Source organism: Squalius cephalus (genome assembly GCF_949319135.1).
Source record: "Squalius cephalus genome assembly, chromosome: 15".
In the NCBI taxonomy this organism is placed as follows: Eukaryota; Metazoa; Chordata; class Actinopteri; order Cypriniformes; family Leuciscidae; genus Squalius; species Squalius cephalus.
In genome coordinates, this window is record NC_137136.1 from 9,808,314 (window position 1) to 9,834,101 (window position 25,788).

The 25,788-nt window shown below is 38.3% G+C and overlaps 1 protein-coding gene across 3 annotated transcripts in view; it reads left to right on the forward strand.

Annotated features, from left to right (window-relative positions):
• Positions 1-24,654, forward strand: part of rspo2 (R-spondin 2) — a 58,328-nt gene extending 33,674 nt beyond the window's left edge. For all 3 annotated transcript variants that reach the window (XM_079893880.1, XM_079893882.1, XM_079893881.1), the window contains exons 4-5: positions 501-689; positions 23,351-24,654. In XM_079893880.1, the coding sequence (XP_079750006.1) occupies positions 501-689; positions 23,351-23,472 (311 nt within the window). In that variant the 3' untranslated portion in view covers positions 23,473-24,654. The remainder of the gene's footprint in view (positions 1-500; positions 690-23,350) is intronic.
• The last annotated feature ends 1,134 nt before the right edge of the window (positions 24,655-25,788 follow it).

Consider the following 25,788-nt stretch of genomic DNA (forward strand, 5'->3'; position numbering starts at 1 on the left):
CATGATTACTGACACCATCACAAAATCTCTCTGGTTTGCGCATTAGCTGTTCCAAGATGGTCCTTTGCATCAGCTAGACCATCTTAGACCAGCAACAAACCAGCTACCAACTGGTCAAACCATTTTAAGGTGGTCAAGCTGGCTTCTGGGACATAGTTGCTGGTCACTCAGCAAATTATTAGCTTGTGCCAGATAATGACCAGCTTGGAACAGTTATGGCCTTTTTAAACTAGAACCAGCTATTACATTCCAAAAACACAGCTACCAGTTTAAGCCGGATTTTTTTACAAATATCATCTTTCTCTACTATCCAATGCTTCATTCCAGACAAGACTTTCAAAAACCTCTATCTCTCTTTTTTTTGTAACCTAAAACTTCTCTGAATAAAGATATTGTTGACATTAGATATGTTATCATATGCAAACCTTCATGGCCATTATCGTTGGTTTTCATTATCATCATCATCTAGTTCTCTAAATAAGTTTTCTTTCACCTAATAGAGGGTTGTGAGGTGGGCCAATGGAGTGAGTGGGGGACCTGCGCCAGAAGAAACAAGACCTGTGGTTTCAAGTGGGGTCTGGAAACCCGAACACGGCATATTGTGAAGAAGCCACCAAAGGACACAATACCATGTCCAACCATCGCCGAGTCCAGGAGATGCAAAATGGCTATGCGACATTGCAGGAGAGGTGAGTGTGTGTGTGTGTGTGTGTGTGTGTGTGTGATTGGATCAGCATATGTGGATCTAGACCTGCTCATGCCTTCAATACAAGCCTTGGTTTAAGATAAAAATCATTCATTCCTTCTTCAAATCATCAATTTCATTAGATTTCCAAACCTTTTCCACTTGAAGAAGGAAATATAACTGTGGCCATTTCGACTGCATCTCACCTGTTTAATCTTGAGCTCTGTATTTTTGGATTGAAAAGTCAGCCGATTGGGTTTTCGCCCTCTATTTGGGTTTTCAATGTCGACTGGCATTTTCATTCATGATTTATTAGTATTTTTCCATGCTCACTTTAGCCAGCTTGCCTTAGGTTTTCTTCTCTCTCTTTTCTTGAGAGCGTATGTGTTCTCTCACTTATTCTCCTCTCCTCCCAGTGGAATTCCTTAAAGTATGAAGTGCAGGTTTCCTCAATGGTACTCTGTTTCCTTTCTCTATAAGAGAGTTATTTGCGGTAGGTGGTGCATGTATTTTACCACTAAAACGAGAAGTCAAATCGGAGGGAAAATATTTTTTGAGTAAATAGAGCCAAGGAAACATATTTTATAAAGTGTTTAGTTTTAGAAGAGATGGGCCAAGTTTACTCGTGGAAATAATTGCCGTATTCAGGAGGGCTTATCAGGAAAACTCACGATGATAATTAATCGAGACATTTCCTCGCAGCTTTTTTTCATTCTGCTCACCTGAACAAACTTAAATCTTTTGTGGTCACTGACTTAGGATACTGTCACACCGAGTACACATGCAATTTCAATTTCGGAGGTCAGTAAAGGACAACACATTCACATTGAGAAAGTTTTTGACTGATTATGGAAAGGTTAATTGTCAACCCAGAGACCTGAGGCAATATTAAGCTGAACTTGCTCAGTTTCCATTGTTTATTTAGGTACCTCAGTCTCGTACTGTATCTAAATTTCCACAATGTCCATTTTAGTATCAGGTCACAGCCACTGAATTTTGCTCCATGAGCTATTAGTTTTGAGAAGTGCATTGCTAAAACTGAATCCATTCATCTTCATTTAAATCATTTGGAAGAAATAAAAATGTGTCTACTTTGGTACATATGCACTCTGACAGCTGCTTTAAAGACGTGCTGATTGAGTAAGTATGTTTCTGACATGTCACATGGCTTTTCCCCTTTCGGGTGCTTGTAAGGTGCGGAGCGAAGGTTGGAAATAGTGATTTTCTGGCATGTCTTCCTTCTTTACCCTATGTTGGCTCTCTCCACAGGAATTTTTCCCTCCCTAATTCAGCTCCTCCTGACCTTTTCCAAAAGTTCTTTATAGTCATATTTAATTAAAAACTGGCATTGTGATGCATGGTTCCTGGTTTCAATTATCTCATCTGAGGTCAGTGATTAGGAGCCAGTGTTAAAGACTTAATTAAACGCAGTGGAGCCGCTCCTTTGTTACATTTAGAAACCAATAACCAAGTAAGCTTATGGAAAAGTCCTACATGGTATTATGGTCATTATGAGTCACTAACAGAGTGTACCTCTGAGATGGACTATAACTGTTAGGAAATAGCATTTGAACTTACCAAGAAATGTTAAACAGCAAGTTGTTACATGGACAATCAGTCAGTGATGATACTGACACAATACTTTATTTCGATATAGATATCATTAAATACAATGATGGTGACTCTGATCAATTCAGTTCAATAAAGGATTTGTCTGATGTATTAAAAGCAGTAAAACAATTAATTAAAAGAACCACATATTAAGAGTCATTAGTTTGCGAATCAGACTACTCTGGGCATGCTGTACAGAACCAATTAAAAATATAATTTGTTTATTAGTCAGGCTACACTTAGTCATGCTGCATGGTTTTCATAATAATAATAAAAGCACTTGCTCATAAGAATCATTTGTCTGTGAATTGAGTTACACTGGTCACGCACTATGTATTTGATTCACTAAAAGACTCATTCATAAGATTCATAAAAGTAATTTGATTGTGAATCAGGCTACACTGCTCATGTTGTATGTTTTTAATTCACTTAAAAGAACCAGTTACATCACTGAAAATAACCAATTCATAAGAGCCATTTGTTTATAAATGTTGACTACATTGATCGTGCTGTATGTTGTATTTAAGGCAGTGCATTTAACTGATGTTCAGGAGATCTACTAGAGAAATATTGATAATACTCAATGGGTCGGTTTACACCTGTGTTTTACTTAAAAAAAAAAAAAAGAGAGACCAGGTGAACGCCCCCCAAAACGCTTTAGAGATGGATTTAAATCCGATCACTCAAACCACTTGAGGCGTTTTGAGTCGCATTCCAAACAAGTGTAAATGCATCTGGTTGTTGAAAGCACATATATGCAATTTTTACTGCTCCCAAATTGGTAAAAAAAAAAAATGTGTGTGTTATACCGGCTCATGTAGGCCAGATTTGACAGCACTTCTGCAACACGCATGTGGCCCGCCGCAGATGAGTAGCTGAGTAAAACTGAAAGTTCGACGTCGCATCTTGAAGCTCAACACACACTTATCTTAATTAAAAGTAGTGTGACTAAATTATCTCACCAGTACTGATGCCACTCTCTCTCCTATTGCAGTCTTTGATCTTGAAATTAACTGATTATAAATAAAATGCAGCCCATACTATCTGTTGCTTTCTCTGACGTGAACACCGTTAAATTAGCATATAGAGCGGGAATTAAAGATCAGATTTATATTTGTTTTGCATAGGAACATTTATGTGGCCAAGTGTGAATTGAACAGTTTTAACAAATCGGATCGCTATCTGATCAGTAAAAACGCATGAAGTGACCAGGTGTAATAGGCCCTTTAGATATTCATGTGATATTCTATAGAAATAATGATGTTATTGTCATTGTCTTGCATCCTAGTGCAGGTACGGCAGATAAAATATTGTGCATGGGTGACTAGGAAGTAGCCAAAGCCTTTGTATAAGGATATGGGCGCTTGGTTTAGAGTCTTCATTAAACGAGAGGCCATGATAACATAGCCCCTGACTAACCTCTTACATTACACTGGATTCCAAGGACTTTACCAATAAGTCCCTGAATGCTACCTAATACGACAGCTTTGCTCTGCAATATAACAAATTACTTTGTGAGACATAAATAGGATTACAGCCAGACTGTAAACATGTACGCATGTGCAAGTTTATGTATGCCCTGCTGCCAAGCAAATTGCTCTACATGAGAAGAAAAATGAGGTAAAAGGTGACTCTGGGGGAGTGTGCTAGAATACAACCCTGTTACCATAATGCACATAACATTAGATACTAGACACCCGCTTGTGGAAATCGGTATAAGATTACGTAACAGCAGACTTTGCAGATTGCTATGGATTAGACAAAGGCAGGAAATATGAGATGGTAAATAACATCTGAGGAGTTATACATGTGAATATATTTTTGTATTGTTTATCTGATCATCCAGCTTCCGTTTCTTTGTGCTTAAATGTCGCCGGACGTCATTTACACACCCTAGCTTGAACTTGACGCACGAACGACTTAAGAAAAGATGAAAACATCTGGACACCAGTAGTTTAAAGCACTCACATGCACCAGTGCAGAAAGCAAAAGCTTGTATTATCATTTTTTCTGCGTCCATTGCAAATCTGTTTTTACTTCCGTTTCCTGGTCAGTACATCTACCTTGGTTTGTTTCACCTTTCGTTAAATGCAGATATCGGATATGGGTCACTTTTAAAAGAAGGATATATCAATTTAAAAAATTTGGATATAGTCAAATAATCCGAATTGGGCAGTGTACTAACACTGTTGGACAACTTACTAATACTCTTGACATGAGAGTTAGTTGACATGTAGTTGCAAAGTTACTTATAGTTAGTAGAATGTCTAAAGTAGACTATTGAAATAAAGTAAATTACAATTTACAATTTAAATGCTGTAAATTGTTAATGATACCTAATTCATGAAATACTGTTAATTGATTTTGTCTTTTTATAAGTGTTACCAAAAAAACATAATCATCATTTAAAATGAATTTATAAATCTGATCATTACATTACATAGGGCAAAACATTACAGATATAGTGCTGTCCATTTCCCAAACAAATGGAAAAATCTTATAAAACATCTTATAAAACAGTTATTTCAATGAATAACTTTTTTTTAAAAGTATCAAACTCACACGTTGTTGGTTTGAATGAATCAGATAAAATTAACTTTGAATTAACGTATTGCTGACTATTGTTGAATATCACCATCGTTCACTTTTCCATTTAGGATCTGGGAGTCGGTTGCCGGGCCGACGCTCTCCCAGCAGGCTAGACGGCCTCTTTCTGGCAGCGTGACGGGACTCCTCAGGGTGGTGTATAGAGTGGGCTGTAAACACAATTTATTAATAGTCGCCCGGCTGTTCGCGAAAATGAAATGCCTGCTGAGCTCTAGCTTTCACCTAACCAAACCCCTGTCATCAAATCAACTGACTGACCAGCCACACTAGAGAGAGAGCAATGCTAAGACAATTCTGCCATGAAATTGCTCTGTAGAGTGATATTCCAGCAGGGAGCGTCTGTCAGTAGAACTGCTGTTCTGTGGATAGATTTTCCTTCCTTCCTGGAGCAAAGGATTTCCACAAAGGTTGTTAGCCCTCTGCCTTTTTGCAACCAACAAGCAGCAGGTTACTTAATGTCAATTGTATTAAATGTTGTGTAAACAACTTAGACTCTTATTGCCTCCATTCATCTCCCTAATCCTAGTAGTAATTCCCTAAGATTGTATTTGGTGTGACTGAGGTTCAGACACAAACACGACATTGAGACTTATTGGATAATTTGTCTGTTCGTAGCAAAGCGGCTTTCAGATTCTCAGACAGCTAGAAATTGTGTATTGAATGACATTTTGGTACACTCATAACCACGTCTGCACCACTTATGAGTGGCTCTATGGGGGGAAAAATGTTACTTCAGGAACAAGTAAGACTCCATAGTGCAATGATATGCATGCTCAACTTCTCGTAACGATTCTCTGTGGTTTCTAGATTCTATAGCTCAGGGCCAAAGAGCCTTGCATGGTGCAATTGATTTCCCATTTTTGAAACAGGAGAAACATACCGTTTTTCCTATATGCCCTGATATCTGTGACAGTTCCTGGTCCTTCTTGGGTTGCTCATGATCCTTTCTCACTCTTAAATGTATCATTTAGACACTTTGGCTTCTTGCAAGAGTCATAACCTAGTATTACCTTGGATACCCACGCTCTGTTATAGTCTTTCAGGCCCTTCTAAAAAAGAAAAGTTGAAAAAAAGTGGAAAAAAAAATACACACAGAGCCTCTGACCCTTATTTCTGAAGGCATTATTGTCTCGCGAGATCTGATGCGATATTTTGGCTGTCGTGGACGGTCATTGTAATAATGCAAATGAGGGGTGTGTTGATTGGTGGCAGGAAGGAGGGGGGTTGACACCGCAGGTAACGCTTCAGCATATCATTCCAAAATGACATCATGGCGCAAGTTGTGAATGAACCCGACCTGGCCGCGACCTACGGAATTCAACCTGATATGCACGAGCCAGACTCTCTGTTGGCAGTCAACAACAGAGCAACTCACGTGTGCACCACGTTTCTGCATCTTTCACGGTCGAGTGCGTACTTCGAATCGGAATTCAGTAATGGCGGCGCTCGACTGAATATGAGGGGGAGAGGGGCAGGGCGGGCTTCCTGCTGCATAGGTCTGCGGTGTCCATATATGGTATATCCTGCGCCGACTTGACGTTAAGTCGGCGCAGAAATTAACATCACGTATTTGAGTGCGCGTGCACGTGGGCTGGTTGATGAACCCAGGGGTAAACAAACGCTTCACTTTTAAATATCGGCTTCCCGGCCAGTGTATAATCGTTAGGCAATCATAACATACATTTTTTCTCGTGGAAAAGTGAAAATTACAGGTCATGACTCCTTTAATACATTTGATTTGAATTGAGCTTGCAAACAGGTAGCAAACCATTGCAATTCGAACTTGAAGTTTGATGTGCTGTAAACCTGTGTGGCCCAAACCTGTATGACTTTTTTTCTTCTGTGGAACACAAAGAAAGATATTTTGAAAAATGTCTCAGTGTTTTTTGACCTTTTAATGAAAGTCAATGGGGTCCAATATTGTTTTGTACTAGAGGTCTTCGGGACAAGTTTTGAATTGCTGAATGCTGGTGTGGGAGGGAAGAGAGTGATGTGTGCAGAGGAAGCAGGAGAAAAAAAAAATACTTGTTGGACTTCCACAAAAAATATCTAAAAATGAAAATAAGAGTTACTCAAATTTAATTTATGTTTTAAGGTACAGAATGTTATATGTTAACGTCTACTGTCTATTCGCTTATTAACAAAAATAAGCGTTTAACAGGCACAGGGGTGGACATGTTTCTCGGTTATATGTCTTCCTTTTTCCTACTAAGACAAATGTAACAGGGTGAGGTCAGAAGCATCATGTCTGTGTGGGAATTGAAAAAGATAGCCTATAACACCAGGGTGAGACTGAAATGGGACTAAAAAAATCAATGTAGATCTGTACCTGCAGGATTTTGCGAGTTTTAACAAAGTTTAAAAGTTGGGGGCGGGAGCAGGAAGAAATATAGACACTTATTTTGAATGCAAAATTTATACTGTGCAAAGCACTATTTTGGACCCCCATTGACCTTTGATTGATCCCATTGACCACTTGCAACGCCAAGGTCATGGGTTTGATTCCCAGGGAAAGCAAGAATTGATAAGAATATAAAATGTGCGTCTTGAAATGCAATGTAAGTCGCTTTGGATAAAAGCGTCTGCCAAATGCATAAATGTAAATGTAAAATGTAATGTATGGACACAAAAAAAAGCTGAAACATTCTTCAAAATATTATCTTTTGTGTCTCTTTATGTTGTTTCAATTTAAATGCACCACAGGGCCTTAAAGGAACAGTATTTCACCCCCTCTGTATACTTCTATATGGCTGGTGTGACATTAAAGCTCTCTTGAATTTTGAAACTAATACTCCCTTTAGAAGTTGTGGGGAGATCAGTGGCTGCGAAGGCGCTATTTGCCTTCCCGTCTTCGGATTAGGATGGAGCTCCACCCACCCCCCACCCCTAAATCCTCTGCTTGTCAGTCCAGGCCAGTCTGGGAGCCAGATGGAGACTATGGTAAAGTGATGCCCACAGAAGAGTAATTGCCTTTAATCTGTTATTGAGGGAAGCAGGATGAGACCCGCAGCAAGGCATGCCCCTCTGTGCCACAGAGAAAACACTGGCGGAGTTTCGTTTTAATGTGTGCGCGGCTTTGTGTGGCACTGGTGTGTTTATGGTTAGTTAGCGGAGTGAATTTGGGGGCTTGGCAGGATAACCTTGTTCTCCGAGCATTTTAATTACGCTCTATGATCTGACTCGGGGCCTGTGTTTAGTTTGGAAAACCAAAAATCCAAATCCATATTTGAACGTCTTCTGAGTGTCAAACATTCCTGCTACAGATGCAAGCGTCCACAGACAACTAATTCACTTCTTATGCGAGGTCTCTTACGCTCGCCCTGTGCCGAGCGCCCCTCCAAAACAAATAGCGGACGCCTCTCGCCACTGCTGCCGAGAGTGTGTGTTTGCACTTATTTATTTAATAACTGTCAGGCTGCCTTGCGCTTCCCACTAAAACTTGGGCCTCTCGCAGGAGAAAGTGATCCGCAGATGACGACTCCCGATGAGATCCTGACTCGGTGTTGAAATTCAGGAATGATAAATGGTGTATTACGTCTGGGTAATACTGCGGGCTATCATTGGATAGAGCGGGAGCGCAGCGTGCGCTGTTTTCCCAGGGCAAGAGGAGCTCACTAATTGGCTGCCGTGTTGGGTGATTATCCGTGCCTTGCGCCCAGGTCTGTTGTGACTGGTGTGCCAATACACTAATCTTTCTTTAATTAGCTGACTCCGCAGGACTGACTGGCCGCTGTTTCACAGCCAACTCGCTTTTCTGCATTCACACCACAGCTCCCATACATTTCCCAACTACCTCTATACCAGGGGTGCCCAATCCTGCTCCTGCCGATCAACTGTCCTGCACAGTTCATCTCCAACCCTAATCAAACACACCTGCCTTTAATTTTCAAGTGATCCTGAAGACCTTAATTGGTTGCTTAAAGTGTGCATGATTAGGGTTGGAGATGAACTGTGCAGGACAGTCGATCGGCAGGAGCAGGATTGGGATACCCTTTTGGTCTGTTTTGTATTGCGGCACCACTAATGTTAATTGGCTCTGTATGATTAATCGCTCATTTGTTTCTCGCTCGTAGGTCGATTTGGATAAAAGTGTCTACAAAACATAAATATCCATTTAAAGCCTGACTGAAGATGAGGCGTCTGAGATTGGACATCTGGTCCGAGGTCAATAGTAAATGGCGTTTGTCAATAGTTATTGATCCTTAATGATTCTTTTTGAATTATTCATAAGAAGTCATTGAGATATTGATATCCCAGCCCATTGATTGCAGTTTTCATGATTTTCGGTTGGCTTTTCTAAAGGTGCCTGATTGCAAGAAATTCTTTCTCTTCATTCAACATCAACTTCAACTACGATCTTACTGATTAAGTGATACAGTAACTTACAATTTTTATATGGAGGCCCTTTTCCATTAAAAGAAAAATGTAACTTTTATTGTAATTGTGGCTTCATATCTACCAATTGTGCCATTGTACAAAATAACTATTTCTTAATTTGACACTTAATTTTTTTGTGAATTTAAATCTCAAAATGAAACTTTATATTATAATTCTTAGTTTGTATCTCAAAATTGTGACTTGATTGCTCATAATAATCTCACAGTTTGAATTCATATCTTACAATGTGACTTAATTTCTTATTTTAAAGTCTATCTCACTATAAACCTTTTTTTATTTTTTACTCAAGTGGAAAAGAGCTTCCATAGTTTTGTATAAACTTTTGAAGTTTTGGAGAATAAGTAATAATCAAAGCAATCTGTCTATCTAGCTTTGCTAACCTGGCACATGTGTAGCTTGCTAACCATCAAGCTTCATGATGAGTCTCAGTCTCACTCCAGAATTTGCTGGATGTTTATCACTGTGTTTACATAGAAAGGCACTCTCCAACTTGAAAGTCACTTTAAATTGCCCCCTTGATAGCAGAAGATTGCAGCTTTTGAGAATTATATATATATATATATATATATATATATATATATATTCCCTACTGGAGAGACCAGGTCATTCAAGTCAGAAGTCATGTAAAAGTAATAGCTGCCAGTCAGGGAGTGCATCAGTTCAGGCAACTTCTCACCTGCTGTACAATTTGTGTGACACCCTCTGCCTAAATGTGATCTCTGAAGAGTTCTGCCAGTGCTAAATCTTCCACAAAGAGCGGAGGTCATTACCAGTAGCCCTGGGCTGTCTTTTCTTCACAGTTACATTCCTTGTAGAGGGGGGGAGAGGGGAGTCTCTGATTAACTCCCCACAAAGTGCCCTGCTCCCTGACCAAAATAAATATGGCCCCTGTCATTCTGTCAGCAACTGTCTTCAATATTTGAAATACCCCATGATCCCGCCGGCTTTTATATGGAGAATCCGTCGTCATTCCACAGGCATGAACCATAAACGTGGAGTCCTGTGAAAGAGGGACTGGGTTGAAGGGGATCTGTCTTTCTGCCTGTCTGTCTGTCTGATATGTCTGCTTTTTGTTTTCTTCCTTCTTTTTTTTTTTTCAAATCATGTAGATTCTTAATATTTCATTCAGGGGTTTTCAGTCAGGGGTCTGGGGACCCTCAGTGCTTCACAAAGGGTGTCTGTGAAGAATTTGAGAAATAATTTTAAGATATTAAGTATATTTTACATAATGATTGTTTTTTAAAAAATTCACATCCACCTATTATTTTACTGATTTCTGATTATCCTGATTATTATAATGATTATTTAATTCTATTGACAGTCAAAGTTGAAGTATTTTTCATTATCTTCATATCTTGATTTCATCTTTTTATACTTTTGTGAAGAAAAGAAAAATTGTTATTTCCAGGTACACTGTAACTTCACAATTACAGAGTATTAATTGGGATTTATTAAAATATATAGCTATTTTTATATTTTAGGGAAGGGGTCTCTTGCAAAGGGATCATCATATTTAGGGGTCTTTGGCATCAAAACCTTCCTTCCTTCCTTCCTTCCTTCCTTCCTTCCTTCCTTCCTTCCTTCCTTCCTTCCTTCCTTCCTTCCTTCCTTCCTTCCTTCCTTCCTTCCTTCCTTGCTTCCTTCCTTCCTTCCTTCCTTCCTTCCTTCCTTCCTTCCTTCCTTCCTTCCTTCCTTCCTTCCTTCCTTCCTTCCTTCCTTCCTTCCTTCCTTCCTTCCTTCCTTCCGCTTGCATCATGCTCTACCAGTTGAAATGCAGAATAAAGCTGCAGTCCGTAACTTTTTTTGTGTTCAAAATGTACAAAATTATTTTAGATATTAGATATTATAAGTCATGAATCCATTTTACCACACCATGTTTCTGTCTTACCCTGAATCACTAAGGTACACCTATAATAAGTGTTTATATTCAGACTATGTTAGATTGGTTCGGGTCATACCACTGCCCAGTACCTGCGTGACTCGTCATAGATATAAACAGAGACTGCTAGAGCGCCAAACACAATATACATTCTAGCGACAGTGACTTTCAGCTGTTATTTTCTCATGATAGCATCATAGGTTTATCGTCACTCGAATTGTTTGCCATTTGAATGTGGCCCTTCTGTCTTCCAGGCGTCTGCATAGCCCACTGCAAGCCCTTCCGCAAGGCCCCACACATGCTTTCATCTCCACAGACACACACAACAGCCATACACACATCACACATGACACATGACAGGCAAGACACTTCCTCCACACAGCATTCAATAAACATGCATTCATACGTTCCCACACATAAGCACTAATGTATAAGCTCAACTTTTGATAATGTGTATGCTGAGGTTCCGTTTCATGTACCCGCAATATCAGTGGGACACTGGCACGTCCTAGACCACCCCCCTCTTCGGGGCTAGATGGGAGCGGGGTATGACTTTCAACATCTGGTGCACAGTTGCACCAACTCAACCGCTAAAATCTTCGGTCCTCTCTCGGGCATTTTTATTGAGACATCACAGCTTGTAATCAGAGCCTCACGATACTGAGGGAAGCTGTGGCTTCTGACCCACTCACATCCAGCGGCTTGGACCAACGAAATAGACACCCAGACAAAACAAAGTGTCGTTTGCTGCTGGATGCATGTGTTTTTAGGTGTTTGTACATCCATGCTTGCATACACACAGCAGGGAATAGCCAAAAGAGACTGTGTCAATTTGCAATTGGGTAAATTCAATAAAATAAACAGATGGGTTGCAAATGGGGTCGTGCACTATTTGGAACTGAAATGAGTGTTCCTTTAAATTCCAGTGAAATTCCTGAATTGGATTTGGTAACAAACATAATGCAGAATTGTAATTTGGTTTTAAATATAAGGAAATAGAAGGCAATTTAATCATTTTAATGTTTAATGTTTTAGTCATTTATTTTGTGCTTTCACATTTTTATTATTTTTTATTGAGCTTTAATTTATTTTAATTTTAGTTTTATTAATTTTAGTACTAAAGAACATAATTTCTCATTTTAAGTTTTTTTTAATCTAATGTACATATTTTACTGTTACTTCTGCTTTATTTCAATTAATACAAACTAGCCAATTTTTAGCCAATTAGCCAGTTCTTAAATTTGCACAACCCTTGTTTTAAGTTAAAAATATACCCTCAAATGTCCTATTTAAAGGGTGCAGTTGCTCTTGGTTGAAACTCTAGTTTTCTTTATGCTAAATATATGCAGATTTTATTCAGAACTGTAACTTCAGTATTGCTGGTTTTAGTTGGTTTGTTTGCCTCTCAACATTCATCCAGATCCCAAGTCTCCAGTTTTTATACTTAATACCTGGATGTAGGATAAATCCCTGCTACCTCTAGTTACTTTTGGATCTTTTCCCTGACATGTTCCTGTTTTTCTAACCATTGCTGCGGTGTGAAACCCCTGACCCAATTGGGCCTTGAAAGAGCTTATAGCAGAAGTACTGTAGTAGAACCAGGGGAATTACTGGCACCGGGGCGGCTCCATATAGATGATAAAAGCTGCCAGTTTCACTCAGGTGAGTGGTTTTGGGTTGACAGGTACCTTTGCACCTAGATCCTCAAAACATTAAACACACCTCACAGCCCCACAGGCCCACAGATGCAAGTACAAAAGTTTCTATTGCTCTTCTTTAAAGTTAAGTTGTCTCGAAAGGATATAAGCACACCATTTAGACACATGAAAGCTGTTTGAAGGGAATTTTATAAATTGAGGGAAGGAAAGGAAAGCAGGCGTGACGCCCTTGACTTGAAGCATTTCACAGAGGGTCCCTGCCCTCGAAAACACACGCTTACACACTACTCTCTTCAGTTTTAGTGTGTAAGCCTGTCTGATTTGGCACAGATCGTCTGCCTCATGGGCACTTCCTCTTTATGTAGAAACCCACTTGGTTCCTGGAGACAAGAGGCAGATTTCCTCTCCGTTCCCCATTGGAGATGGAGATTGAAGGCCTTGTTTCTGAAATGAGATATAAAGAACACATCATGCTGCACAATTTCCTCTTACATCCTCCAGAAGCGCCCTTGGGGAGCAAACAGATCTGAAACGGTCGGGTGTATTGCTCAGAAACACATATGGCCCAGACAGGGCTATGACAGGTACTTTCTTGACTCAAGATGTAGCCTAAAGGTTTGCTTTATAGTATGGCTGCACCTCAGTGTGTATTTATATAAGGAACAGATTAGATTGTATGAATTTAACATGGACCTCTGTTTGAAAAGCCCCAGTGGTGACGGCGGCCCCAAATGTTTCCCATAACTCTACAATAATGAACGTTCACTCTCCTGCCAGGACAACCGCACATAGGGGTGTAAAATAGTTCTACCTCTGCATCCATATGTACAGTACATGACAAAATCTGAAGTTTGGCCCCGTGTAAGGGGGCTACGATGTTCTCATTTGCCATGACGCACACACTTATTGGCTGTACTTCCCATCACCCACAGCACTCGCAGGAAATGCAGCTTCAGGAGTGAAATCGAAAACAAATGTTCCATCAAATAGTTCGTGTAATTTTAGTGTGACGAGGTCACATCCTTGGCGGAGCTGTTGAATTTTTTTTCTTTTTTTTCCTTTTGTTCCATTTTCAGAACAAACATGAAAATGAGATTTTAAACGTACAGTAATTGTACAGTTGTGCACTCCTGGAGCAAGCGAAAAAGTGATGGATTCCAGGGACGAGATTTTTTCCTGTTTGTATGTATCAGCAATGATAGAAGCCTTAATCATGGGCTATTTATAGCAACTGTTTTTTTTTTATGTTCATATAAACAAAAGGTGTTCTTAAACATTCTGAGATGTTAGTCACAAAATGCCTGGGCGATCAGTTCCTTTCCTCGCAATCCGGCGATGACTGATTTGATAAGAACCACTCCTAGTATCTCATTCCTTCGTTCTATCAGCACAAAACAGATGTTTACGTAAATCTGACAGATCAAAGCGCCGCGCTGAAGTTTTGAATACACTTAAGCGAATCCAGAAAAACTGAATAGTTTTACCTCGGCTGTAGCTGTCATTTGCCTTATCAGAAATGATGCATTCGTGAAACTGTGGCATGTGACACAAATTATAAATATATGGTATTCCCTTGATCTTTTTTATCATCCTACTGCCGTTTTCTCAGTCCTGGTTGGTAATAGTCCATTGGATGCTTGCTAAAATAGCACAGAGGTTCTCTTTGATAAAGCTGTGGAAGCTGTTTATGTCGTTCGTCAGAAATGTAACATAACATTTACGCAGTAATTAAATGAAACTAAAGCTAATTACGCCTCATTTTCTGAGGGACTCAAGACTTCAGCTCTATGTACTTATGCCCAGATGTGGGGGTGAGTCAGGCAGTGAGATAGGAGACCACAAAAGCTGTTTTGCAGCCTTCTATATGGGTTTGCGGTGGCAGGCATATCAGCTTCTGTGTGTGGCGTAGAGGGCAGCTGGTATGGCTGTGGTAACTCATAGTGGACATCACTCAAGTCTGCAGGTGATTGACGGAATTCTGAATAGAATGATAGCTCCACATATTTTTAATCAGACTACACAGTAGCATTGGTCAGAATAATTTATCTGCCTTAATTACCATCTCTAGTTATTGACTTAGAAGGATTTCTTTAACGTTCTGCCTGGAAGCAAAGCCGTCATGATGCCAAACCCATTATGGAAGAAGAAGCTGTCGTGTTTACAACTGTGACAATGAGCGCTTATCAGGATCATCTAAACGCTGGATTTTCAAAAGTATGTGAAGTTCACATCATTAGCCATGTTTCCATCCATTTAATGGGTTATCGCATAAAAAAAAAAACGCTGGATGGAAACACCAATATGCGCCGGCATGGGACGGCATAACTGGACCAAACCAGCGGGATCTGAAATGCTGTTTTGGTAGTTCTGAAATGCCTGAACAAAGTATGTCGTCTTACATGACTGCGTTCTCATACAGCAGACATCCAAAAGCAAGATAACATGATCGGTTTATTGCGATTTATTTGTCTGTAACTATATCTTGTATTCAGGGTCCTTAGAGTTTTACAGGAAAACAAGTCAAAACTATTAATTATTTTTATCATAGCTCCTATTATCATTCTTATGTTTTGATTAAATGCAGACTGGATCAGCTGCCTTGCAGTCAGAGATATTTAGCTGCAGTGCTCATGTATCATTTATGATCATTTACGTCCAATCATTTACGATATCTATGATCAATAAAGTTACAAAAAAATGCATTTTATTCATAATATTATTCATCAGTCTTAAATGATATCCAGCTCTGATCTGGGAAAAGTCTGGACACATTATTTGTATTGCATTAAAGATAATGTGTTCAGACTTTTCCAGTTCAGCTCTGGCCCATGACCTGATAACTGTGCAGTAACCACCAGATAAATCACTGCATCAGTCATGCGTGTTTTTGTGCTAAAGATGATGATCTAACGGCAGTAGACATATCATGGCGGATATCTTCAAAGAACCAATGCGGTACACTCACCTGCTGCTTAATCTCTCTACACTTCTACAGTTGCACAGATTCAAGACAATAATGACCCATCTAATCTCAACATTAGCTTTGAGTTCGGAATGTATGTGTTTTAAATCATTCCTTCTGATAGTAAGCAGAGCTTCAGAGGGAGAGAGAGAGAGGAGGGGAGAGAAGTATGATCCAGAGTAACCTTGTTAGGCTAAGAGACACTGTGCAGAGAAGCTTCTTGTCAGCTGGTTAGCAAGATGGACTTCTACCAATAAAGGATCGTCTTCTCAGGGCAGTGTTGGGGAAGCTGCTTTGAAACGGTATATTAAGCTACAAGCTAATCATAATTTACAGTAGTTCAACTACAGTTAAGATACTTTTTTGAAAAAGCGTTTAGCAATACTACAAGCTTGGATGTTCAGATATTCATACAATAAAATATTCTGGGGCCCATGAAAGTTTTGTGAAAATGATCAAAAATGATCACTGGTTGGCTGGACACTTTTTTCAAAAATGCTGGAGGGGAAAGAGTTAAGTTCACTTGCTGCCTTAGATTTTTAAGTACAATCAAATTGTCTGGACAAGTCATTTCAACTTAAATTATATCAAACTGACTTAAATCGAGTTGAATCTCATATAATCTATACAACAAAAAGTTTAAATTGCTTAAAGTTTTTGGATGAGTTCATGTAAAAACATATGTTGCCATGACTTATTGATCATATAATTTTTTACAGTAGAGATGGCAGTATATTTCGAATACTATCTATCTATCTGATGACATCATTTATAATTAAAATACTATATATGTATTATATGAACATTTAATATGTTTTATTATTTATGTTAATATATAATGTAATGATTTAAATGTTTGTGTTATCAGTTAATTTTCTATTTTGAGGGTTATTTAAATTATTGATGTATATATTAATATATATGATCTAATATATATAACCTATATGTTACATATAGAACAACCTGGTGTAGCCCATGCCTGTTTGAAGATGAGAAATGACAAAATAAAGCAAATTTAAACTTGACAATTTTATTTGAAATACAATATAGTACCACGATAACATTACACTTGAAAAAAAGAAAAAAAAAATTTAAAATGAAGAGAAGAAAATTAATTGCAGGGACTTGAATCAATTAATCTTTATTTGTAATTCATCTGATAATAAGCATAGTTTTTCTTTTTTTTTTTCTTTTTACTGATTTTCTTTTATTTCTGTATTTTTATCTACTAATATATGATGAATAACTGTTGCTATGGGGATTATACAAGATACACAACACACAATTAAATTTGGTTAATTACAACATTAATTGCACCAGGGCATTAGTTCTGACCTTTAAAAAAAGGCAGAATCCATAATTAGCTTAATTTATTTAGAAACATGACTTTATGACTTATGAGACCGGTAAAACTGGATTGCAGTGGTGGTGAATAAAACGGAGTTTTGCTCTGAAATGCTGTGGGTAAAACTGACGCAACAGTTCAGTGAATTCCCCTTCTGTGTTCTGCCAGGTTCACTGTATCTCCTTCCAGACACATTGTCCACAGTGTAAGTCAAGGGGAGCTGTTTGCAGTTACGCATCTCTTCACAGCATTATAAATGTATGTGTTAGGAGGCCCTTAATGGCTGCTAATCCAATTTCTGCTACTGAAATCAAATCTCGCTGGCGCCAGTGGTCCTCTCCTTCACTCACAAATAATGACTCTGCGTTTGGTGTCTTTATGAAAATGATGGACCACCAAAACAGCAGCTTTATCATCTCTTACTTCCACAAGAAGCATCGTACCCTGGTTTCCATTTTGCGTCTTTCCTCCTCATTCTCTCTTTAGCTCTTTTTGGGGGGCGGTGGGGGGAGTGGATGAGATTAAGGATCAGCAGAGAAGGCAATTATTAATTGTTGATCCCTTGAAAGATGAGAAGGTTCTGAGCAGAAGAAGAGCCTTCGCAGAGAGGCCCATTTACCGCTCGCTCGTAATGCTTTCCTGAGGTCAGGCATCGATTTCCTTAAACCACATGCTGTGCTGATAAGATTAGGCCTTTCGATTCCTGAACTACTTGAGTCATGCAGATGAAGTCACTTTGGGTTGGATTTTAAGGCTGGAAGGACGTGTTTTCATTTAGTCACGGCCTCTTCAGCGTCTTTTCGGCAGGTCACTGCCAGGCTCAGATGGAATATGGGGAGTTTTTATGCATGTTCCACTGATTTGGTGGGAAAAAATCTCTAGAATTTGCAAGGGAGAATCAACGGCCAGCCGTGCATTAAATGTTTTTAATGCACGGCGCGTAGGCACAGCTAGCTGTGGATTATCTCGCTTATACCATGCTCACTTGCTATAGCAGTGACAACTTAAAGCTATCATTGATGTTTGCAACGCAATATTTGATCGTAAGGGTTAAATTGATGGTTATTGTCGTCAGTAATGGCTCGTTAGATCTAGCATCTTCTGCCCGTTTTGAATCAGACACAGAGATAAAGTAGTGTGCAAGTTTACATTTATTTGAATGAATGAATTATAGCATTTATTTGAAATAATTATCGAGAGAGAGAGAGAGAGCGAGAGATTGATTTGTACCTGCCTTCTCTATTTAAACAACAAAGCTGTGAGTTTAATTACTTCAAAATAGTGATGTAACCCCCTTGTTGCTGAGAAATATAACGATTCAGTAGCAAAGCTATTTTATTACTAAAAGTCGCGGGGCAGTGTTGATAACAAGTGTCTGTGCTCTTGAACGTTTGTGTGTGTGTGTGTGTGCGCAATGCGATCTCTACTCTCTGTGTGCGAGACGTATGTGTGTGTGTGTGCTTCAGTGAAAACAGCATATTAATATAGAACAATATAATTATGAAGAATATGATTAAACTGACTTGTAACTACCTGTGCATTAAACAGTTTTATTGCACACCTTCCAGCCAATCAGAATCAAGTCAGACTCACAATGGTATAACAATTCTTAAACACTTTTTTTTTTGTTGTTAATTAAGGAGAAGCCTTTTCAAATGAAGCATAACAGGAATATATTTTTTAATCATTGTAAAGGATCAACATTACTGTATGTTGTTCTTTTCAGCCCATATTATATTATATTATATTATATTATATTATATTATATTATATTATATATTTAACTATTAATATGTATTTATTTGCATTTGGTATAAAATGATTTAAAATAAGTTGTATATATAATAATTTAAAATATATTATAAGTTTATAATAATTATTATAGTAACCATTATTAATAATTGAGCACCAATAATAACTGACAATAATTGATCACTAAATCAGCATATTAGAATGATTTCTGAAGGATCATGTGACACTGAAGCCTGGAGTAATGATGCTGAAAATTCAGCTTTTCCATCACAGGAATAAATTACATTTTAGAATACATTAAAGTAGAAAACATTTTAAAATGTGACATTATTTTACAATAAGTATTACAAGTAGTATTTTTATCAAATAAATTCAGCCTTGGTGAGCAGAAGAGACTTATTTCAAAATCATAAAAAAAATCTTTATTCTAGACTGCCAGTGTATACATTTGATCAATTCATGCATTTCCTGGGAATCAAACCCATGACCTTGGTGTTGCTAGTGTCATGCTGTAAACTATTGGAATGGCTATTTGAGCTACAGTTTCACAAGCATGTGATTAGAGTTTTCATCTTGATAATACCATTTCAAGCCAGGTAGAGGATTGAAAGGAGAGAGTAACCATGCGCTGAAGGAATTTGTGGTTGGGAGTGGAACTTCCACTCAGTGGTCTACCATTGCCAGGTGTTTCAGCAGATCATATCCATGCGTGTGGCAGAAACCAGGAGAAGAAAGAAAGTTATGAGGAAATCACACGGACGTACACTACAGAATGTGTTTCAACTTACACCTGTGTTCTCTTTGCTTTGCTTTCCTTTCTTGACACTCGTACACTCAGGGGAAAACTCTCTCTTTTGTTGCCAAGGAGTGGTAATCAATTTTCCGTGCAGATATCGAAACATTAGAGCGCACACTAGTACACTGTTTCTGATTAGCACTAACTTGTTTATTTGTTTGATGCTGAAAGTCATGTAAAACTGAGTGTCTTTTGGCAGATGCTTGTTTTATCTACAAAAGGAAAGCAATCAGTGTTGGAAAGATTTCTTTTTTTAATTCCACTGAAAAAAAAAAGGAAAAATGAACCAGTGTTTATAGATAAAAACCATTCTGGCATGTTTGCTTTCAGCCTTCCCAATCAGAAATGCTAAAAACACTTCAGTTTTTCCCCTCACGTCTCTCCGCGGTAATTCAAACTGTGGGGTTGTAGCGAAAGGCAGTGTTGTCTTGACCTCACTCTGTGAACCTTGCTAATTGAAGTTGGCAATTAATTGTTAATATTAGATCAAAACTGCAAACCCAGTCCTAATTCACAAAATCATACACCTGACTTCAATTCAGGTTGAGGCACAGTGAGGAGAAGGTGCAGACATCTTGATATGATTTTCCATTTCATGCATTGTTTTGACCTGCACAGACATAAAGCTTTCAGTTAGTTTTGGTTGCCCTCTAGCTGTCAGTTATGAAATGTTATGAAATTTCCAACAGCATTTTTTTCAGAATTCACAAATGAATGATGATTTGAGCGTCCAATGGGATGTGTGATTTGAGAGCTGTTACTTGTAGGAAGTTCTTCGTGACCCTGTTTCTTGAGACAGGCATTTTTACAGCAGTTTCAACAGTCAAATTTGCAGTGTTATTACAATTTTTAAGGTGGAACCAGTCAAAAAAAAAAAAAAAAAAAAAAGGAAACCCGGTTTACTGTATTTTGACCATGGTAAATATAGTACTGTCATGAACTATAGTATATAATACTCTGTCTTACTAAATTACTTGTAGTAATCAACACACTTATGTTAACTGTAAAGAACTTGTTGAATGACAATGATGTCAAAGTACATCCAAAACTTTAAAAAATGCATTTTTAAATTAATAAGTTCAATTTTTAAATGCAAAATTGAAAATTAGGACATTTTCAAGGACACTTCCAGCTGGGAAAGGCCACCAAAAACCACCAGCTAACAAAATGTTCTAAGAACATTTTGCTAATGTTCCTATCAAGTTATGAAAACATTTATTTCTTTGTATCATTTTGCAAACATTATGAGAACGTTAGTCACATTGAAACAAGTAGTCACTTTTTTTTTTTTTTTTTTTATGTTATATGATTTTTCAATAATGTTTTTGAGCTAACATTTTGAGAACATTATTAAAGACCAGATAACGCTGAACAAACATTATATTAATGTTACTGGAAAAACATTTGTTCATAATTTTGAGAGAACCTTGCCAGAAACCTTAGCCAAAGTTCTGAGAACATTCTCTGGGATCTGGTAACTTATAATGCCTTTGACAAATATTTACTACAATACTCCTTTAGAAGAACCCGTCCTTTTGAATGATGTCTTTGAAATGATTTGATCAGCCATAGAGGCATAGCCTGAGGTTTAGTTCTCTTTTAGGTAATCACACTGCTCTCCACTACTATAAACAGAACTTAATGAGACAGGATATTGTTCTAATGGTTGGGAGGAAAGAACACATGTGCTCTGGCCTGCAACATACTGTAGGACTTTTTAATGTAGACCTCTGCTCTTTACTGCCATCAAACTGCACCCCCAAATTGATCGCATTGCATGTTTATAAAGCACACAGTTTTGAATCAAAATGGCCTCTTAAAATGGAAAACGAAAAGATATTGCCTGTGGTCATTATGAACTTGCATATTGTGCCTGAATAAATCCATTCTAGCTCACTTGGAGCAATTGAAAGCGACATTTATCGAAGAGGTTCAACGGTTTCGCTGTTGCTGTAGTTTTTATGTGAGGCGCATGGAGATTCGGTTCAGTGATCTCAGACCCCTAGCTCTTTTTCGAGGCGTTTCTGAAGGCATAACGAGCCGTCGTGTAAAGACACCATTTTTGCATTGTGCCAAATTGCGAGACCGCAAGAAATAAGTCCCAAAAATAGAACGATTGTATTAATTGCAGGAAATTGCCGGTGGAAGATTACGATTTTTTTTTTCTCGTGCCACCAAAAGAGAGCATTTTCTCAGGGTTGTTTCCACTTAAGAAAATCATTTTCTTAAGAATTCACATCGTTGGGGCTGGGAATGGCAATCGGGCAGCTGCGAGCGAGCCAAGAGCTGGGACGGCGTTTGAGAGAGAGGCCCACTTGAGATAAAGTCACCACACATTATGCAGTCTTGCCTCATTTTGTGGTGCTAAATGGCCTGAACAAGTGCAATAATAAGACTGTGAGCCAGGCCTTGAAATACAACTATAGAAAGATTCTTTTCTGCAGCCAGTATGTGAACCGTAGCACAGCTAACGGAGAATGTGTGCCAGATCGGGATCCAGATACCACCCGGCATCCAAGTCTGACTCGTTTTTCCCCTGCTGACAAATTTTCTGTGCCTTTCAGTCACACTTTCTCCTTCGAACGTTCACACACTCACACACTCAATCATATGCACCTCGTTATCTTATTTGCCACTGTTGGATTTAGCTAGCCACCCTTCGTTGTGTGCGATATGCCACACAGTCTTTCCCAGAATGCTTTGCCTGCGACACCTGGCTTGCATTAATTCTGGTCTGAGAAGCCTGGCTGAGAAGCAAACGAGTGTTATGCACTTTGCTCCACTGGAGTGTGAGGAGGGGAGAAGGGGTGAAGAAAGGTTCATTTGATTTGGGGTTCTGCTCGGAGATCTGCTGTCTTTAAACCATTAAAAATATCATTCACGGGCAGCTAAAGGTCTGGCTTGGTATTTTAACCCTTTAACTGTCACTCCATAAAACGGATTTAAAAAAAAACTTGTATTTCCTTCAGAAATCATAATGTACAAGAATCTTTTAACTCACTCAAAAGTGTTTTACTTTGAGTGAGTTAAAATATTCTTGTACTTGTTTTCATTCTAAGCTTTAACAATAAAAAAACTTATATCTGTTGAATAGAAAGTTATCACAGATTCCATAAAATTATTAAGAAGCACCGTTTTCAATTTTGATATTAATAAGGCATGTCTCCTGAGCACCAAATTAGCACATTATGATTTCTGAAGGAAATACAATGATTCATACAGTGATTTCTGAAGGATCACGTGACACTGAAGACTGAAGAAATCCAGCTTTGCCGTCACAGTAATAAATTGCATTAAAATTGCACAAAAATTAAAAAATAAAATAAAAAATAACCACTTAATTTCGGGTTAAAATGCGTGATTGTAACGAGTATAATATTACAAAAATTTTATTATATATTACTGTAATATAATTGCTCTTGTAATGCGCAACTCCCAACACTGAACATGAATATTAATCAACTTCTGTTGCAACTAAAATTTCTGCTTGGTCTTAAAGCTGTTGTTTTATGCAACCGGAAACAATTACTCAAAAAGCCTTTTGAATTTCTAAAAATGGATGTCATAATGTTTGCTAGTGCTACACCCCTGATCACGAATCCGAAAATGAGCGTATCAACAATTTCCAGAATTAATGTGTTTTTTTCTTTGCCATAGGGGGTTCGGGGAAGGGCCACCGGACCAAAGAGCAGAAGAAGAAGTCCAACAAGCAGAGGCTGCGCTTCCGGGCCCAGAACCAACACAGCGACCACCTCGCCTCTGTTCGGGCCGGCCAGTAAAAAAAAAGAAAAAAAAAAGACTTTACGATGGAACAAAGACCACAAAGCTGCTAGCCACGCTCCACACACACCTACCCTGATGAAAACACACACACACACACACACGCATTTATCCACATTCATGTGGTCACACTGTGTCTCTGTGCCTCCTGCTGCTTCCCTCACCGGTGACACGTCCCCCCCGACCCATGACCCCACTGTGATATCATGGAACACTACAGCAGCTGTTCATATAGCTCATATCTCGTCCTATTTGAGGAGAAAGAAGAGAGAGACTGAGCTGGAAGCACAGAAAGCTTGGGCATGGAGACCTGGAGGAGTCGAACGAGCACAGACTGGCGAAAGGAGCAGAAGAGATTGGAAAGGTTACTCAAACGTGATTGACTGATTATGATGCCCTGAAAAACAAGAGAGAGACTTATCTGTATTTATGTACAATTTACAGCATTCCCCTTCCTTAAGAATCAAGGCAGAGGGCATCATGTATGGCCTTTCTTGTCAAATAGGTACTTTGTTTTTCATAGCAATGTTGCAAAACCATGCATAGTTGCGAAATTATTATTCTCAGCACAAGATGTTTACGTCCAGACCGCTTTATGCTTTAACTGTATATTGTGGGTAAGAATCTTAGTTGTTCAACTAGCATGGCCACAAACTCATGTGTACATAGTCGGTGAGTTTATCTAATAAAGGTAACATTGATGATAAATATAAAAAAAACCTTACTGTATTTTCAGTATTGACACTTCAGCGTTTAAATGTGTAAAGGGTTATAATACCAGCTACAGTTAAATGAATTTAAAAAGAACAAAAAAGCTAAATAAAAAACATAGCCTTCACATAGCTATTACATTTATATGGTATATAATTGATTTATTTATTGATTCTTTTTTTTATTATTATTGTTATTATTTTTATGTTTGGTGAAAATGATGTCTCTGTACCTGATACTCCTCAGTGCTGAAGTATTCTTTCAACCACTTATAACAATACAAAATATCTCCAACAGTGGAAACCGATTGTGTCCGATTTGCTGGTAAATGTTCCTCAGAAAATCACTGTGTAAACCTGGTTTAACATCTTGTACTTTATGTTGATCACACATCCTGCAGCAGCTGAAGTATATCGTCAACTGATTGATAATGTGTATATTGTGTGCTATTAAAACGCAGTTCATGTTGCACTTGGTGCCGTTGTATACTTTCAGAACCTCGCCAACCTTCCCGTCGAGTCCTGAAGCTCTATTACGTAACATTTGTCATTTCACAGCACACCAACAGATATGGCCAATTGGCAGCAGAGAATAGGGCCCTTATTGGAATGTGACATCATTCAGAGCAGCTGTAGGCCCTAAGTCTTTCTGACAGGTGCAAATGGCATCACTCCATCCGTCGCTACAGGCACTGCAACCACTTCAAACAACCTCTCAGAAAGAAAATGAATAAACATTTTCTTCAGGTAGGTCCAAAAGGGTTTCATTTGAGTCACGGACGATTAACCTAGTGCTGTGTGCTGTATAATCGTTGCCTCTGGGGAAAAAAACACACACACAAAAAACAAGCCTGATCTTCCAAACGGAGTCCATTTATCATGTACTAAGAGTCGGACAGCAGACGTCCAGATTCTAATGTAGCCTACCTGTGAACCTACAAATTATTTCCAGACGATAAGAATAAGCATATACAGTCAAACCAAAAATTATTCAGAAACCAGATATCATTTTTTTATGTATCTTTTTACTAGTGGGTGCAGGACACTATAGTTAATTTATGTAAGTGAGGATAGCTAAACTGTGACATATTAAATTCTTCATACAGTAGACTACCAGTAAAATGTATTTAAAAATTATTCAGACACTTTGACCTAAAGTGTTTTTTCTTTAATTGCTAATGCAACCTTTTTACACCACAGAATGAACAAAATGAAGCATTTCTTGGTAATTGGTTAACCTAAATTGGTATTATCTAATTGTGTACTTAAATTTAACAGCTGACAGCCATTCAACCTAATTCATTTGTGAGACAGTCTAACAGAAGGATGGTCAAAACCAGTGAAAAATCTACTGATTTGATACCTCTTGAGTTCTTGTCATATTTTATTACCATTTTCTAAACTATAGCGAATAAACTGTGATAATGTGAGAAATGTTGAAGGTGTCTGAATAAATTTTGGTTTCGACTGTATACAGTATTAGTCTCAAACTAACTTTAGAATGCAAACATTACAAAATTTAAATGAAAACTAGAAGATCATTTATTAATAAAATGAACTTTTTATTAAATAATTAAAAAAAAAAAACTAAATTGAATGCTCATT